Source organism: Lineus longissimus, chromosome 11 (assembly GCF_910592395.1).
Source record: "Lineus longissimus chromosome 11, tnLinLong1.2, whole genome shotgun sequence".
Lineage (NCBI taxonomy): Eukaryota > Metazoa > Nemertea > Pilidiophora > Heteronemertea > Lineidae > Lineus > Lineus longissimus.
Window position 1 is genome coordinate 17623125 of NC_088318.1, and position 13378 is coordinate 17636502.

The 13378-nt window shown below is 42.3% G+C and overlaps 1 protein-coding gene across 2 annotated transcripts in view; it reads left to right on the top strand.

Moving 5' to 3' along the window:
- Window positions 1-13291, top strand: part of LOC135496194 (arrestin domain-containing protein 3-like) — a 55399-nt gene extending 42108 nt beyond the window's left edge. The window contains exons 2-7 of one of the 2 annotated variants that reach the window (XM_064785368.1): window positions 7801-7923; window positions 8749-9002; window positions 9628-9810; window positions 10242-10421; window positions 10790-10904; window positions 11370-13291. In XM_064785368.1, coding sequence (XP_064641438.1) covers window positions 7801-7923; window positions 8749-9002; window positions 9628-9810; window positions 10242-10421; window positions 10790-10904; window positions 11370-11515 — 1001 coding nt within the window. In that variant the 3' untranslated portion in view covers window positions 11516-13291. The remainder of the gene's footprint in view (window positions 1-7800; window positions 7924-8748; window positions 9003-9627; window positions 9811-10241; window positions 10422-10789; window positions 10905-11369) is intronic. The other variant, XM_064785369.1, reaches the window with a different exon arrangement.
- The last annotated feature ends 87 nt before the right edge of the window (window positions 13292-13378 follow it).

Consider the following 13378-nt stretch of genomic DNA (forward strand, 5'->3'; position numbering starts at 1 on the left):
TCAGGGCATTCGACCTATCTCAACTGTACCGACGTATTAAAAACCTCATTGTGGCTGACATTCTGTCTGTCCGTAGTTGAGTTCATGGCTTAACACCACACATAGTAGGTCTACTACTTTGAGCGCATCTACCAAGTGCATGGTCATGCAGCTGGTACTTGGAAAGCTCCTACCGAATGAATGATCATGCAGATGGTACTTGGAAGGTTCCTACCAAATGAATGGTCATGCAGCTGGTACTTGGAGCATCTACCAAATGAATGATCATGCAGATGGTACTTGGAAGGTTCCTACCAAATGAATGGTCATGCAGCTGGTACTTGGAGAGCTCCTACCAAATGAATGGTGAGCAGCTGGTACTTGGAGCATCTACCAAATGAATGATCATGCAGATGGTACTTGGAAGGTTCCTACCAAATGAATGGTCAGCAGCTGGTACTTGGAGCATCTACCAAATGAATGATCATGCAGATGGTACTTGGAAGGTTCCTACCAAATGAATGGTCATGCAGCTGGTATTTGGAGCATCTACCAAATGAATGATCATGCGGACGGTACTTGGAAGGTTCCTACCAAATGAATGGTCAGCAGCTGGTACTTGGAGCATCTACCAAATGAATGATCATGCAGATGGTACTTGGAAAGTTGCTACCAAATGAATGGTGAGCAGCTGGTACTTGGAGCATCTACCAAATGAATGATCATGCAGATGGTACTTGGGAAGTTCCTACCAAATGAATGATCAGCAGCTGGTACTTGGAGCATCTACCAAATGAATGATCATGCAGATGGTACTTGGAAGGTTCCTACCAAATGAATGATCATGCAGCTGGTACTTGGAGCATCTACCAAATGAATGATCATGCAGATGGTACTTGGAAGGTTCCTACCAAATGAATGGTCAGCAGCTGGTACTTGGAGCATCTACCAAATGAATGATCATGCAGATGGTACTTGGAAAGTTCCTACCAAATGAATGGTCATGCAGCTGGTACTTGGAGCATCTACCAAATGAATGATCATGCAGATGGTACTTGGAAAGTTCCTACCAAATGAATGGTCAGCAGCTGGTACTTGGAGCATCTACCAAATGAATGATCATGCAGATGGTACTTGGAAAGTTCCTACCAAATGAATGGTCATGCAGCTGGTACTTGGAGCATCTACCAAATGAATGATCATGCAGATGGTACTTGGAAAGTTCCTACCAAATGAATGGTCATGCAGCTGGTACTTGGAGCATCTACCAAATGAATGATCATGCAGATGTTACTTGGAAAGTTCTTACCAAATGAATGATCATGCAGATGGTACTTGGAAAGTTCCTACCAAATGAATGGTCAGCAGCTGGTACTTGGAGCATCTACCAAATGTGGATTTGTTGATATATTATATTACAATTAAGTATGTTCCTGCATACTTGATCTGACAAGAAACCAGCGAACATTGATAAAGATTGTCAGCAGAACAGAAACTTTAGCTTTTCGGAATAACAAAAAAGGTTTATAAGACGACTAGGTCAATGGTTATTGTTTGTGATAATGGTGTGTGAAGGAACTGCCCATATGCACAACTGGTACAGCAGAACAAAAAGTCAAAAGCACGTACATTGATCAGGGCTGATGACTGTTATAGTAGCGTGTACACCATGGCTTGGTATTCTTTTCCTTGGAAAGAAGCCAATACCATTACCTGTTTTCTGTTGTCGTGTTGTACAAACCTCTTATCTCGTCTTATTGTTCCCGATGCTTCGTGGGATCTCATATCATGATTACCCCTCTCAAAAGTAGCAAGGCCTTTGTCATAACAGCCCTTATTGAGATATTAAATGGACAAATGGAGATGCCCTCCTTATCATATCTGTACCCTTTACTCTTGTCTTCTCTCATGGCATATGGCGGCCTCTCAAGCTTTGATCTCGCCGGAGTAAGAACAGTCGTACAAGAACAAAGCTGGCCGATACTGGTTTCTGGAAGAATGGCTTGCATACTACTTTTCTCGATCGCGATATGGCCATTTGGCTTGAAAGGAGGAGGCCTTCCTTATCATCTCTGTCACCATTATGTCTGTGTATTCTTATTGCATGTCGGCCGATTGGCTAATGCTTTGGTCTAGGAAAAGCGGCTACGAGATGAGCAGCCGCTACTGAATAAAATAGAGCTAAATCTAGTCAAGTGGTAGTGCCTGGAACAGAAGGTTTCTTACAAGTTGTACGATTCGCTGATGGTGCGCTTTGAAATATCAAAACACTGTTTCGTTGATAGGTCGTAAGATGAATGATGTTGGCCCTCTCATCATAGTCGAATTCAAATCTTTCTGAAGTGACGGCTACTATATGTCGGTACTTTGGCCCTCTCCAACATTAGGAGATGCTGCAACGCCATAAAACCTCATCAATATAAAGCAATCACCGACAAGCCAGGTGGAAATGAATAATTGAACATTCCATCACCGTGTAGAGAAAAAAGAACTGAAGATTTTTTAGCCGCGCGATTCTTTCGCTATAAGAAAAAGATAAGCTGGAGATCGATAAATCCCAGTGCTTTATTGCAATAAGACTACACAGCAAGTCTGCCTATTGCTCTATGAGAAAGTAGCGAGGGATATCTGGGATCTATTACAAATAATCTGTCTGTTTTGAGTGGCCATGGAATCATCAAAATATAACAAGAAGTTGCAGATTTTAAACAAACTGCATGGTCGTGCACTATTTGTGATGAACATAATATAGTCATATCAAGCATCGCTGTCAGGTGAAATTGGAGTCATGGAAATTACCCGTTCCACCTGCGGCATTCGCTCGATTAAAGAACGAAACAGCTTCTCGATGTCTATGAAAAATAAAAATAATTGATGATGCAGTTAAATCCTGCTCTGGTATAGCTTAATGATGAACTTTTAATGCCTCATGTTGTTAAAAAGGCAATGAAGAGGGTTTAGAATATTTTACTGTTGCAGTTTCTATGTGATTTAGTTCCAACTGTTTCAGTGGACCGGCAGTACATTTTAGTTGTGACACATGGAGGAATTAACAGAGAGTAGAGGAAACTTTGCCATAAATAACGCTGCAGGACCCATTACTTTGTAGCCGAATGCGCATCATCACACTTTCTTAGTTCAGAAATCCGTATAATATGAGTTGCGTCAGTGACTTCACACACGATGATCTCTTGCTGATCCTTTAATGTATGGACAAGAAGATCCCCTTTTCAGCAAAGGTATATAGCACTAGACCGATGTAATTCCCTAGGTACACGTGCAGCCTGTCTTTGAAGGCGTATTTATCCCATCCTCTTTCGCTCGAAAGAACTTTTTAATTTCTATTTTTAGTGAATCCGACTTAGATTCTAAAGGTCACCGTGACTTCACTATCAGCCCAGCTCAGTTGTCGTTCTTTGGTAAAAAGTGTCGATTCTTTGTAATAACGTTAATAGCTTTTACTTGTAAAGATGATAATCCATGACGAACACACGGTTATCTTGTCAATTCGTATGATACACGCCGTTGGCGTTTAATAAGAAGTCGTTTGAAACTTTTGTTTGCACCGACGATATTCGTTTAGATCAGCCAATACATCAGCCAAAATAATGGCACTGATCAGAATAAACCGAGGCCACACTGGTTCAGTGTCTCTTTAAGGTAAACTTACTGTAACATGTGACCAAACTTCTCAGAGCGCCCCATCTTCGATCAGGCGGAGCTGCTATCGAGATATTGAATAAGAAATTAGTTATACCTTTGCTTCCAATATGTAGCCTTTTAATAGAGGAGGTCATTGCGTTTTATGAGAAAATGTCTAGTTTTCATTATGATAAAGGTTCATTGTGCATTGTATTCAGTACCACTTAGATGAAAGCATATTATGTCTATTTGCACTGTGGAAACATCGTTTGAGATGGATTAATTATGCAACACTCTACTTAACCATATAGAAACACTTTTTCTCCATTCGAGTGACAATTCTAGTCATGTATAGCTGGGTTTATGTAAACAGTCTGCGTTGACAAATGGAAATATATTGATGTGTTTCTTTTTACGATGCTCCGCGCACTGCCTTTGACGTATTGTTGGCCTTTCATATAAAAGCTGTTTTTCCCAAAGCATCAAAGGTTCTAATATAAGGGCAAGAATGCAACTGAAAATACACAAAGCTGAAAGTAGTAGTTTCATTTTCCATGTGCACCTCACGAACACATTGTTACCATTTATTGTTTCTTCTCTTGCTCTCTGGCATGTTTGTACATTCTAAAGGTTATGCTGTATTCTTATAAATGAAATCATGTCAAATAAACCATAGGCGACTGCATTTCTCTCGCTAAAATGTAATGCCTTCCACTGCCAATGATTTAAAAGCTACCGTTGCTGGGATCTGATACCATCATAGTTAATCCCCTTGGCCCTGGCGTATCCTATTTCCCGATATTCACCGGGAGTCAGTTTAAACGAATACATATACGGTACATGTATCGCTCATCCAAGTCGATACAGCGTTCTCTCAGTGAAGAAGCAGCTGTGTCGGCGATATGACACTGTCAGGCAGTTTTCTGAGGGATTGAAATTGTCACGTGGGGTACCTGAAATATGACAGGGAATTATTTATGGGATTGTAGACATCTTCTCTGGATTCATACGAACCCAGAAATGTATAGATTATGGTGCCTGTGATGGATGATTAGGCCTCAGCAGGAACCGAAAGACTACTTCGTGTCGGTTGCCCTGGGCCTATTTGACGTTGCCCTTGACACCGTCCTCCTCGCTGTGTATTGCAACGTAAGCGACTGACGCCCCTCAGTCTGTGTGTCTAAACAAGCATTGTCTGCCAGTAACGATGGTTCATATTGCCAACAGTTTACCTGGCGTGCCATGTTGTAGAAGTTATTAGCTACTGGGGCGGGTAAGATTGGAGGGTGATATTTGAGAGGCAATCGAGACGCCAAATCATGGTTATATCATCTCCGTAATGGACTCCGTGATCGCTGGTATAAGGCAAATAATGAACTACTGCGTTTCGTTGGAATAGTGGATATTGTATCAAAGACCTTTGCTTTGTTTCTGGCTTGAAAGGTTGATAAGGAAATCACTATGGGTGAGAGGAGGGCGTGAGACGTGTGCTTCTTAATCTTATGCCACAAGAAAGGTCAAAAGGCAACGGGTGACCAAGCTGGTGTGATCCTGGTATGGGTAAAGACTTCACAATGCCTTTCCTAGGATGGAGTCAACAAAATGTGTCTATTGATCAGCTGGTTTTTCGTACTGAGCGGCCATTTCATATAGGTGGGTTCCCGATAGGTAAAAGCAAGACAGCGCTTTTCACAGCTGATATCAGTCTGCACTTCGACGAACCAGTTAACCAATAAGCGGCTGGCAGAAATATCATTCAGTCCCTGCAATACAAAATGTGAAATAATGTTCAGTCATTAACAAAATAGGCTTACGTGATGTCCAATCAGATGATCGTGACACACATTAACGGCAACTTCCCTTTATGAGAAGCCAAGTATCCGCCTCGCAGCCTTGACACACATTAACGGCAACTTCCCTTTATGAGAAGCCAAGTATCCGCCTCGCAGCCTTGACATACATTAACGGCAACTTCCCTTTATGAGAAGCCAAGTATCCGCCTCGCAGCCTTGACATACATTAACGGCAACTTCCCTTTATGAGAAGCCAAGTATCCGCCTCGCAGCCTTGACACACATTAACGGCAACTTCCCTTTATGAGAAGCCAAGTATCCGCCTCGCAGCCTCTGGTAGTTCATAGGATTGATATAAACACAATCGGTTTCCCCTCTGTCCGATTCTTGTGTACTTTGTATTCATCTGAGCTGACATCTCGTCCTGGGGGTGAACCACAGCGATTAGACTAATGACTCGGAAACGTGATGCGCTGAATACAGTCGATGACATTACTAAATACTTTGTGGGGAAAGACTTCAAACTTTCATAGGAGAGTATATTGGTTTCTTAGAGAGTACAAGCAATGATTGTCATAGAGTGTCCTCCGGAGAAAATAATGAGCCCAAGTCACTTTCTTTCTCCATGTTTGACATTCTCTCTCCTTCTGTATAGCTCTTGCCTTACTCATGTTACAATAAGATCAATATACGACATGGCCTTGTCACAGACATACATCCTTTAGCACTTCCCCCGAGGCTGTTCATCATCTTATTCCCCGCTCTAGATCCCTCCTTAGGGCTAAGAGTTTCGGGGAGATCAATTATGCATCTGGTGATTGGCTTTTAGACATGTAGGGCTGTGCAGTTTGTGCAAGCCTTGGCTGATTGTTAGCTAAAGGACATGGAGCTTATAGAGTTATGCTCTGTTTGACCCATCGGACTGCCTTTAATAAATAACGAAAGGATGATAACCACCCATCCTGGCCGATATCCAAGCCATATTCATAACATTATTGTCATACTGCCCTGTAGAATGAAAGTGTTGATTGAAAAACGTAATCAAGTGCCGTATCTTGTCCGCCTGTGGCACCTTCCGTAATGTCATTTCTTTTCCGATAGTCCAATATACCAACAATATCAGTAGTTTATACAACCTTGTATAACACATATTGTAGCCATAGACACACAATGCTGATATCTATATTAGTTCCCCGAGATCGCTAAGATTTTGAATAGTCATACAAGCTATTCGGCGAAGGTCATGTGCAAATTTATATTGCAAATCATACAAAGGCCGGACACTTTTCCCAGGGGAACAATTTCTATACTCCTACAACGGCAACTCGATTGTCAGTAATGTGATGAAATAATTGCTTGGCTGCCTCACAAATAACTGAAAATTGTCAATTTATATACAATGTGACCCGACAGTAATTGTGATGGCCAGATCTCAGATTCACCTCTACCTTAAGCACAAATATCGTGATTGAATAAACTGAGTCATGTCAACAAGATTTAGGGACAGGAAGTGGTAATCACAAGTTCAACATACGGCCATGATGCCGCCATGTTGACCGAAAATCACGTGATTAAGCCATCAAAGCTACCCCACTGATTCGAATACAACCGATATTAGATCCTTTGAAGCTCGCTGACTATATCGAATAGAGTGTATGTGTCTAGCTGGTTGGCTGGCTGGGCTAGGATGAGCCAGATAAAGGCAAAGTCAGCTGGGAATGACATATCAAAGGCTGAAAGATCAGTCTGTTTGTGAAAGTATTGGAGTTTCTGATTGGATCTGTGAATGACCGGAAACGGCCAATACAAGGACGTTAAGGAAAGCGTCTGATTGGCAATCATGGCAGTCCATGTCTGTCTGCTTTCCGTTGATGGATTCTGCACGTATGATTAAAAGGTTAGATTCGCCCATTCATTGACAGATACTGCATGATGCTATTTCCTTATGTGGATTGAATACCAAGTCGTTTTCACCTGAGCATGAGGTTGCAACCCAGTCGCGATATTGACGGAAATGGCGAATATTGGAATATTCAAGATAGATTGATAACGATGTTTGCATTGCCCATTGCAATATATTGCGTCGATAATATGTGGGGAGATGCTGGAATCAGTAATTCAGTATAGAGGCTCGCCCAGAGTTTGATTCGATGTTCTTCTAAGGTCCAGTGGCTCCTTGGCTGGCTTAGCTGTTGGCCGGCACTCCTACTTCTTTCTTAATCTTTTAGTAGTTAATTTGTTCTTCATTTGCAGCGATCTGAAGGTACTGAAAAAGATGTGGCGGTGCTCTCGGTCATGCGAAGTTAGTCAAGTAAGGTGAGCCATGTATCCAAGGCCACCGCCTTTTTCTCGTTTACTGACTATTTCTCACCACTTCCCGTTGCAGGAGTGCGCCTGTGGATCTATGGTACGGGGGACACCATGTGGGATGAAGTGAAGGGCAGTAGTCGCGGTGGCCGCTTCCAGTATGAGCGCTACATCAAGGAGTTGATTACACTCTACGGGAAACGTACGTATAGGGTCCCCGTAATGACGAAATATGAAGAGCGTCGCATGGTGTCTTCAAAACATTTTTGTCATTCCTGGATTGTTTCAGTGACAACGCTGCTCAGAATACAGCACGTATTCGACGAGCACGCACGCCGTAAATACACAGTGTAATGATGAAGTACGTTTTGTAAGTTGATCGTTAGCTCTGCTTCAGCAGAACACAGTAGAGTTGTTGCCAAAGCGAACATTTGTGCCTGGACACCCATTCAAGTCGGCGGTTGTCAAACAACTGGTGACACAGTCATTACCTCTGATGTAACTCTATAACAGACCTTTTTCTGGGCAGCCATTCCAAGCATCAAAGTACCAATCAGATCCGTTCTGAAGAGCTGGCTATAACAGAAATACATCGCCTCGATCTTTAATAGCGCTCCCACGAGTAGATGCCGCCTTTGTGTTCTTACGAGATCATATCATATCCGTGGTGACATTCTGGCAGCATTCTCTCATTTATTGATGTCGCAGAGTCGTAAAAGCAAGGAAATGTGTTTCCCCAATGAATTCAATGCTGTAGCTGACACGTTATTAGTACTTTATCACCAATCTACTGAGATACTCCTCCAAAGCACTTGTACAGTCCGATGTCTAACCTAGTCATGTACTGGCGGACTCCTTCTTGTTGCTGAGAGACTTTACCTTTTAGTCATTTAGTCAGCACTGGCCATAGTCCAACGATTTCTTCCCAGCGCCGGGCAATAAGAATCCACTTATGGATATCAAACTGGCAGCCTGGAGGCATTCCTATACGTTGAGTATCATTAAACCTCACCCTAACATATTTCAGCGCCAGACAATAGAAACCCATTGGTCGAATTCAAGCTGGTGGCCGGGCAGCATTCCTATAAGTTTGAGTATCAACTGCCGCACACGTTACCTTCGTCGTTCGAGATGCCACACGGAGGCCTGGGCCAGGGCCGGGTCCATTACCACATGAAGCTACAAGTGGATAGTCCAAACAGAGCGGTCAATCAGACCAAGGAAGTGAACTTTAGGGTGCTAGGACATTTAGATTTGCGAAAAGACAGACACGTATTACAGGTAATTAGCGTTCAATAAAAAACTTTGTTGTTTTAGTATTCAAAATTAATGCTACTACACGATCATCTTATCTTGACAGTTATCCTGTTAATGATCCATGCTTAAACTGCTTAACGCTTGTATTTCATTAAATACATTGAGAAATTAAAAGTAGCATGATTTTATATTCTTGAAATGATGTACTATTGGTAGCTTATCATGAGAGCCAGGTCCTTCCTGCTGCCATCTATGATATTTGGACTAAGTACTCTTACGCCAGGAAAGGAACACACTAGGATAATTGATATAGTGTTTTTCAGACAGATCTGGCCAAAGGTACTTGACTGACCTCTTGTCACAAACTGTAATAGTGAGATCACTAATAGTAATGGCACACAGCACTGGGCAGCCGTTGTCATAGTTGACCGACTTTAGTTGACACGGTGAAAGAGCATTGATTAGGCCTACCTTGAGGATTATCTTATGTTATGCAACACAACTATGACTTGGTAAATGTAATCTGGTCAAATTCGTGAGTTCAACTATGTTCCTTTGGTCAGAACGATATTAAAAACACTAAAACAAGTTAGGACTCTGTGCAATTTTTCATTCTCATTTCCTGCCATATCTGTTTTGTCCTTTTCAGGGTCCGGTTGAGATGTCGGGAGAGAAAACTTTGGGATGTTTATGTTGTATAGCAGGAACAATAATATGCTGCGCGAGGCTCGACAAAAACGGTTACGTGCCTGGTGAAACTATGCATATAGATATAGAAATAATCAACAACAGTTCGGCAGACATTATTACATCCAGTGTCACATTTGAACAAGTACGTGTACGGTACCAGTAATGCTGAGGGTGACATTGCGGTTTTCGTTACTTAATATAAAGTAGAATATGCACTGGAGAGTTGAAACCAAAGATGCAATAGAAGGAAGCTTGGATTTATGCTGCTGGATTGATAGCTTCGCTCTTGATCAGAGTAATATTGTTTCTCGACGAGCTTAACTTCTAGTGCAGTTGCTGAGGACCGGTAAATGTCATCAAAAGATGGCAACCGCACCTGCGGGTAATTTGATTACTAAATAACCACTGGAACCAAGTGCAGTTTTGCCGTGGCGGTAGCAAAAGCTAGAAAACGACCGTACTTCGGAGTTTTTGAAGAGTCGTTGCTCTTCGCGGCAATCAAGCAGTTGTCTTATTAAATCGGCAAGAGCTTCTGCTAATTCAGTGCTCACTTCCTCGTATCTTCTATTCCAGCACACGACCCTCTTCGCTCAGGCCGTCACACGTAGCGTCTCCTCTTGTATATTCAGCATCTCAGGGGCGACGATAAAACCAGGAGATACGGGCATGTATCATGATGTCATCCACATTCCTCCCTTGCCGCCATCCCGGCTAGATGGCTGTAGGCTCGTTGATATAGAATACATGATCCACGTATGTACAGCCAGTTTGGTTTAAAAGTGTTCTTTGGCCACCACAGTATCTTCACTGTCTATCCTAGTCGAAAGTCCTATGTTTATTGTCGACCTCGGTGTGCCTAATGGCGGGCCACCGTCTCTTCACACCGATTTACAGAACTCATAAGACCATTGGCCAGTTGGTTCGACGCAGAGTAAGCAAGCGTACCAATGTATTCTCTGACCGTCAGTTTTTACAATTTTGCAACACTTGCTAATTGAATCTCCGTGTTAGCGTGCAAATCCAAAGGTTATCGGGATGAACCCTGTGACAATTCGGAATACTAATGTTGTGACGGACTTGATATGATGTGGCTTTTGATAATGATTTTGACCGTGTTTTAGGTACGAATCGAGCCGTCAGGCATGTACTCTAACTTCGAGCTTGACATTCCTGTGATAATCGGCACTGAGCCATTGGAGGGCTCATTCCGTTACGTGTCTGAGGGTAGGTACACAGGTACATGTTGTATTAATATCATCCATTTACTAACATTTTATACTCTTCCTTATTTTCTCGAAACAAAATGAGCCAAACTAACCTTAGAAATCTTACTGATTCAAAGTCAACACTTTTAAGTTACGGCCATTCAATCTGATATCGAGTATATACTGTTTTTAACGACTTTATCGTAAGGGTGTTATCCACCTTCTGTAACCAGATGAATGCATCTTATAGTGGGTTGCTACTGTCGCTTGGTAGATTTCGTGTAGATGTAGGTAGGGTTCTCGTCGCATGCTTTGAAATTCAGTTTAGAGACATCAGGCATCAGGCTTGAAACAGATATTTGGGACACTTTAATGCTTCCGTAAACAACAGAACCATCTGTTCTTAGAGAAAGTTGTATGTGTTGCTTCTTCTTTTTCTCTCGTGGTCTTCTTCATTAGCTCATACATAACCATTCTGTCCTTCGTTCTTTTTCAGTGATTCCTTGTTACGCGTCATTTAACTTTTCTACCGGCGATATATGCGAATACGAGACGACGAACCCCGAGGGAGCGACGAGTCCAGCCTATGTATATTATAAGACAATACATATAACTGAATTACCATCAGATATATCGAGGTAGCAGAGGCCGAATAGGACTTGATTGTGTTAGATAGACTACTCGTGTTGATGGGAATATTGTCGTCTGATACTGCCAAAGGGAAGGGGGAGTATTCACGTACACCTCTTGGCTGGTTCTGAGATGTTGTTAAGTTGAGCAGACAACATCATTAAGTGTTTTTCACATCGACTGGCCAAAGGTACTTGGCTGACCTCTGGACACTTAACTCTTACAGTGTGATCACAAAATAGTAATGTTACACTGCCCTGGGGAGCTGGTGTCATAGTTGACCAGCTTTAGTTGACACCGTGAAAGGCAACTGGTCAGGCCACCCTAATGTGCAACACTACTATCTTCTGGTATAAAATGTGATCTGGTCGCATTCGTGAGTTCGACTATACCTTTGGCCAGAACTTTAGCATTTGCCTACGCATGTGCGTTGTAATTTAGGTCAAGTTCTAATCGCGTACGTTTGTCGCTTATGAACTTCGGCGGATTGGTACAACATGCCGTATGACATCAATATTGTATTCCCTCATTTCATCATGTCGTCAACGGACTCGTGACTTGCTGTGACTGGGTTTGTCACAGGGATGTTCTAGATGTTCATTGCTGGAGTGCTTTAGTTATGACATTGGAGGGTTGATGACTTTCCCACGTAAGGATTATGACAGGTCGTAGCATCCCCAATCCAATCACATATGCACATAGATGTTTGCAAGATTTGAAGGAGCAGTACAAGCCCAGATGTTTCCAGGACTAGGACCAGGAAGATTGTATTTGGGTCATTCCATGGAAAAACAAGGATAGGGCACATGTCCTTTGGTTGCGTTCCCAGTCGACTCTTAAGCATCCTGACAATATCAGGCCATTTCACTCGATACATACTTACTCCCTCGCGTAAGGAGAAGTCGTGTTGTAGGCCCTGTTTGCAAGAGGATGACTCGTGAGCGACGGAAAAAATGGCAAAAACTAAGTATTGATGAGTGTTTGTATTGGAACAACATACTCAACTTCCCAAAGCGTTCTTTCTATACGTTCGTGTCCAATGTGAACTAAGATTATATAACAAGATGCAATAATTAAACGGAGGGTCATCTCGGAAGATTTGTTATTCATGCAGGCCACCATTACACATTGATCCATTGGATCAGATGCTCTCCTGGTGGCCGTCAGTGAGTATATCATATCTGAAATTCTCCCTGACTGAGTTTAAGTTCGTTTTGATGGTGCATTTTAATATTGTTTAGACAATTTGGTTTTCCACTATTTTTATTTCTTTAAAGTTAGGCGTTTCGAATTTTTGTATAAATTTAGTTGAAATACATTCTAAAAACTTTTAAAAGCTTTTACCGTGACATTCTTTGTGACAGACACAGTTGTAGAAGATCACTGTAACTATGACTCTGGCCAAAGGTACTTGGCTGACCTCTTGTCACTTAACTGCGAAAGTGCGATAACAAATAGTAATGTTACACAGCCCTGGGCAGCTGGTGTCATAGTTGACCGGCTTTCGTTGACACGTGAAATATTGGTTGGTCCTGCCCTAAGGATAACCTAGGGTTGTGTAACACCAATATCTTTTAGTAAACGTGATCTGGTCACATTGCTGAGTTCAACTAAGTACCTTTGGTCAGACAAATTTTGCAAAGGGTGGTGACACGGACTGTGCATAGTGAAACAGGTTTCGCATTGGAATCGTCAGACAGTCCTAAAATCATAACTATCAAGTGTGCGTAATGGAGAGGGTCGAAGGGGGCTGATCACTTTACCGTACAGTACAGAGTACTGCGGGTTCTCCTTGGGCTTCCAATACGGTCGACAGCCACATGGCCGCACGGTCATCATCAGTCACTTAACTACTGATACAACGAAAATAAAGAA